Genomic DNA, 6101 nt, shown 5'->3' on the forward strand with positions numbered 1-6101 from the left:
TACACATGCAATATATGATACCAAAAAAATACTGACCCTATTAAGCAAAGATTGCTCTGCATCATGGCCTTTTTTGGAAGCTCGATTTTTCATCTCTTCTTCCCTGCGTTGCCTATCTAGCGTAATTGCCATTCCAAAAATAATCTTAAAATGTTAATTAGTTGCATTTCATGTAAGAAGTAGAAAAATTATTGTAGATAATTAGAAACAATGTTAACAAATGAGACAAATAATTAGCTCCTATAGCAACATGATGTATATCACACTACAAGTCAATCACATAAGTCCAAGAGTTCCCATAAGGACACAGTGATGTAACCAATTCAGCACAACCCCTTAGAAAAAAAATTGAAAATAGAATAATGTAGTACAGGAAAATAACACGACAGAATTTGCATGGATTTTTTTAAGATGATTTACAATGGAAATAGCTTGGTTGAATATGAAACTACAAAATCCCAAAAATTGTTTGTACACCAACGTCTCGCATTCCCCATCATATAAAAAAAACAATAACATAAATGATGATAAAATGCATACGCCTAACAGGCTAATAAATATTCAAAACAAAGTTCACACTTGCTGACAATGCCAGACATATTCTTAGGGCTTTAAAACAGAGGACAAAATGCATTATCCAATTGCCTTAAATATCTAATGCTTTTCATGTTGGCATAGCAAATTACCTTCTTTAAAAAAAAATGAAGTGTTGAGGGGGAACAAATGCCCGTTCCATATCAACAAGGGATACCACCATTTTTTTAGCTTCTACTCTGAAGTTATCCAACGCAGTAGAAGCAATTGCTTCTAAAGTAATGAAAATCTTCTCCAATAGCTTATAAACTTGTGTTACATAGAGTTTGTTAAATACATATTATAAATATGATTCTCATTTCCATATACATACCTCATGTCCATGTCCATGCAACGTAGAACAAAACCATTCACCCATATTTGGAAAACTACCTTTACTTTTATTAAATTATAACTTAATTCCTAGCTAAAAATAAAAAGAAACAACAACTGCATTTACAAGTACTTAAACTCCTTATAACAAAAGCCAGCACTATGCTAAACTATCCTTTTCAACTTCTTTAAGAAAGACATTAGGTTTACAATTAACTCCAATGTCCTTGGCCAATATATTTAATTGCAATTTTTTTTATTAAAATTAACTATTAATGTATTCATTTCTCATAAAAGGACTAAAGTTCACAAAGTTTCAGATCTCTGCTAGTAGATAGGCAAGGAGTACATTGATGTGGAAGCTTTATAAAAGGACAAAATTTCAGATCCCTGGTAGTTGACAGGACTAAGGGTCTGAGTAAAACATAGATTTGCAGCTGCATACAAAAATCACTATCCAGTGGCATTTGGTGAAAAGAATGTAATCCATTCTACCAAAAATCAATCAAAAGCACACTTCTAACTGAGCTAACTCTAGAAACACAAAAGAAGCCCTCTGAAATTAGGTTTCAATAGAAATTGGTTCCATGTGCTACAGTAATAGATATATGCCTCTTCAGCCCGGACAGGTAGCAGAGTTGGCTTGGACCATGGGTTTGCTCCCCATTGGTCTCGGGTTCGACTCTGAGGCTTGGATTCAACTGATGGGCTTGGCTGATGGGCTGCTTAGCTCATCTCCAGGAATTAGCCTCGCCTCAGCTCGCCCCATAATGGGAAAGTAGTGTCGCTGGGCTGAGTCGCGGGGATACCCTGAGTGAATAAAAAAAACAAATAGATATATGGCTCTTCTGATATGGCTCAAGTACCTCTCTACTGTATTTGATCCATGCCCATAAAGGCACAAAATCTTATTGTATAGGGTACTTTTGCTAACACACTTATGCTTCTATCTCTATCTTACATATTGGATTTGCATCTTAATAGGGTACCTTATAGCATCCAATATGATAACATCAAAAAAAAAAGAAATCTATAACATAATTTAATATGGCTATGTAGATATTCCCACTTCATCACAGTTTTGTTATATCTTCTATTTTCCACTTTCTTGGCTATACAAAAATGCAGTCATATACAAAGATTGCTAACCTCCCATGGCATTTGGTGGAAAAAGTGTAATCCCTTCTACCAAAATCCAATCAAATGCCCACTTATAATAAATGAGCTAACTCCAGCAACACAAAAACAACCGTTACAAGCTCCTCTTTTGAAGGCTTCTTTGTTTCTCATAATAAAATGACAAGAAAGCATATCATTAAAAGATGGTATAAAATTTATAATCCATAATAGTGTTCAACGGAAAAAAAAAAAAAAAATTTATTAGAGCAGAATTATTTCCATGATCTTTCCAAGGGAGTGTGATACACAAGACAAACAGTTAAAAAAATGTGTTAATTTTTTCTAGTCATTATCAACCAGGGGTACAAAAGTTAGCCAAAACCACCATGTAATAAAGATCTTCAACCAATGAGCTTGATAGATTCTTCTAGTAAAGCTCTATGGATTGACAACAGAGTTTTTCCACATGGCAAACTAATAATTTATTGTGATATAGTTGAACGAAAGTTAATAACTCATCCAAATCAATTATCATAGTTTGATCATGTAAACATGAATGGAAAAAAATCTACAACAGCGAGTTTATTTTGGCTTTTTAAGAGTAAATCTTATGTATAAGCATACTACATTCCGATGGATTGTAACTTCATGTAACATCCACCCCATAATCACTAAAAACCTATGGTAATTATTGAGTAAGGCATATGTAATCCAAATTCAAAGAAATTATTTACTGGCTAATTTTTTATATCTTTTCAAAAACATTCATAAAACAATTCTCTAAACATTACAATTCGTACAATTCTATTTTGCCACACTTAGCATAACTATAAGAAACAAATATTTTTATGTTACAAGTGCTCACATATATCATCATGAATTACACCCAAATCTGCAAGAGAATGGTAAGTAATCTATAAGAATCTTCTAGTATATTAATCAGTAGCTCGTATGATGAGAAAATGTACTAACACTTGCATTACAAACCCTCCTCTGTTCCCTTCCCACGAGTGCATTTACTATATTTGACATAATTTTAAAATACATTTTATATTATAAGTACTGCAACACACTTCATGATGACACACTCAGAATTTGCAAGAGCAGAATAACAATTTATAAGAGTTATATACTATGTCAATCAGCAGGTCACAAGATAGTAATTTCATTAACACTTGCATCACTGAACACCTTCCATTTTCATCCTTCATAACCAGAGAGAGAGAGAGAGAGAATCATCAAGGTGATATCCACCCTGCCACAAAGCAATAAGCTTCCCTGTGCTACTCCACTGGAGAAGCCCGACCCATTACAAATGGTCTAGCAAGGTGTGGTCACATGCATGAAGGAATTTAATCCATTATGTGAATCACTATTAAGATAGCATACCTATATGCTCATGTAATGTATATGTAATGCACACGCCTATTGATAAACATATTGTGGGATCAAGTAACACACCCATGCATATAATCAATGTCATTAATGTTTAAAGCATAGAGTGTGCCAATCATCTCACTACAATATCATTAAATTATAAAAGATGGATAATGCATTATGTAGTAGACAAGCCTATACTGGTAGTAGCTCAAATAATCTGTCCCAAGATAAAAGTATTTACTAGGTAGTTAACCAAGAAAACAATTCCAATTCTAAATGTAATTCTCCAATCCACTCGTTACTACCGGATATAAGAGATGGGGGTTTAACATCTTCAATTTCTATCTCCCAAGTATATATCCCTTCTAAAAATTGATGGAGGGGTAATAATAACCAATAGATTCTCTAAATTTCACTGTAATACTCTTATGTCTATTAAAATTACGTATTTTCAATAAAAACAATTTTCAATTTGTTGATTTCCGTGAAATAGGACAGCACTAAACCATCATAAATTCCACATGCCTTGGCCAAAATCAAAAGTTCAATATGTTTTGGAAAGGGGAAAAGGTGAAGAATAAATATACTGAAATAGTTTTGCAAGAAACTCAAGCATATGCGAGCAGATTTTTCTGCAAGCCTGCACACTACTTCACCCAGAATTTTGGTTTGTCAGCAAAACAGATTAAAAAAAAATTTAGATATCTATGAAAATTGCAAAGATGTTTTAAATCAGATAACTCAAACATATTGTTTCCTTAAAGAAACACGTGCAGTTGTCGCATACTCAAAAGGTTGATTTCTCTAGTGATGCTGGGAGAAATATCACTCCAGAACTGTGTATATCAACTAAACGCACATGTTGGTGAAGTTCATTGGCCAGAACAAAGTGGTAATGAAACCTAGAGTTAGCCCTCCATATTTAAATCAATAGGACATTGCTACCAAATTAATTTTAAACCCTCTAGCGTACAGTAAAGTAAATGAGTGAATTGATAGAGAGCAATGATGCAGATCCATTTGGAAATCTCTATGAAGTATCAATTCAAATTTTGCACCTTTGTCTTAAGTTTCTCCATTTATTCACACCTAAACTAAAATATTCTTCAAATGAAAAGCAACAAATAAGAACATTTTACTTTCTTAAATCAACTCAAACCCATTTTACTTTCTTAAATCAATTCAAGCTTTGACACTAATGCATTTAGCACTGTCAAATGGATGGATTTTTGTTTAAAATGTGTACAGGAAATTGATTGAGGTAAATTTTAACCAACTTCATGATATTCTAGATGGTTAAAGTAAACTTTTATGTTGTATTTGTGACATTTACAATAGAGGATGAGCTCTATCAATGGATAACAAAGTCCAAATAAAAAGTAAAATGCTAATAGTATTCAGTGCTGCTAACACATCTCTAATCTGTATTGTGAAGTAACCAAATTATATGATGTTGATTTGGTGATAAACAACTTGGTTTAAACCTCAAGATTGAACGAAAAGGGAGCTGCAGGCATGTTTGCCAGAATTAATGCCTGTAATGCTCTTAAAAAGGTTACCAAGTATTACTCAGGAAGAGAGGAAAGGAGAGACTTAAACAACCCTACCACTTGATTTTGCATTCTAAATTTGATGTCATTTTCTTAACTAAGGATGAGTTTGGAATTCTGGTCAAGGAATTCACTTAATTATCCACTAATAACAATGGAACCCTACCTATTAGTGAAGCATATCAATCGATTGGGCTCAAGAAAGTATTTTTTAGAGGATTAGGATGAAAGATTTGGAATTCTTTAATGGTTACCGAATAGAACAATTAAAAATAAATAAATAAATCAAACAAAACAACCAGGATCTTAATAGAATTACACTAACAATTAAAGAAAGACTCAGCATACATTAATCGCCTATATCCTCAAGAAAAACTCTTGAATGCCTTCTCCAAATGCATGAAAGCCTCTTGCAATCTGTCATAGACAGTTCCTTCCGTGGAGAATCCACTCTGTGGGCTTCAATATATGGCTTGGGATTTGATCAACTTGGCACATAAAAACATTTTTCATATGCCCTACTTCTCCACCCCCTTTTCACTCCATGTTAAAAAGTCTCCAGTTTTTTCTTTTTTCCCGCCCCAATGTAATTGGAAGTGTAAAATAGGTATAGCCAAATATCTCAACCTTTTTCTAGCTCCTCCACGTTAACTTCACATGCAAATTGCCTAAGCATCTTCAGGCACGTGGAGGGTAAAAATTTATTTTCTTTCTTAATAAGTAAGGTAATACATGCTTTTAAAAGTTTTATTTTCTTAATATTTTGTTTATTTACTTTATTTTATTTTTTCTAAATAAAATAAAATTACGTTATAATATCTTTATTAAAAATATTTTTTCATAATATTAACTTTAAATTATTTTTAGTATAAAATTATTTAAATAAAAGGGAATGTTATATGTATTCTCATGTCAATTCTCATTTCATTTGGGAACTATTTAGATGGAATTTGAAAGACATCTACATATTGCAAATAGCACACTCTTGTGTTAAGTTCAGTTCTTGATGCATGAGCTTTCCTAATAAATTAATTAACCTAGAATTATATAAAGAGGTTTCATACTCAATCTAAACACACACACCATTTACAAGGTAATACCACTAATCTTATGCAGAAACCCAAAATTTAACCCTAATCACACACA

General features: G+C 32.6%; 1 protein-coding gene across 14 annotated transcripts in view; it reads right to left on the reverse strand.

The window, feature by feature from the left end:
• Positions 1–5535, reverse strand: part of LOC131064797 (dynamin-2A) — a 28791-nt gene extending 23256 nt beyond the window's left edge. For 10 of the 14 annotated variants that reach the window (XR_009372298.1, XR_009372297.1, XR_009372296.1 and 7 more), the window contains exons 1-2: positions 5304–5535; positions 37–112 (exon numbers count right to left, since the gene is read on the reverse strand). Coding sequence is in view for 1 of the 14 variants with exons in the window: in XM_059219750.1 (XP_059075733.1) it covers positions 37–112; positions 5304–5305 (78 nt within the window). In the remaining 13 variants the exon portion in view is untranslated. The other 4 variants (XR_009372295.1, XR_009372300.1, XR_009372299.1 and 1 more) reach the window with 4 other exon arrangements.
• Between the last annotated feature and the right edge of the window lie 566 nt (positions 5536–6101).

The sequence above is a fragment of the Cryptomeria japonica genome, chromosome 4 (assembly GCF_030272615.1).
Source record: "Cryptomeria japonica chromosome 4, Sugi_1.0, whole genome shotgun sequence".
In the NCBI taxonomy this organism is placed as follows: Eukaryota; Viridiplantae; Streptophyta; class Pinopsida; order Cupressales; family Cupressaceae; genus Cryptomeria; species Cryptomeria japonica.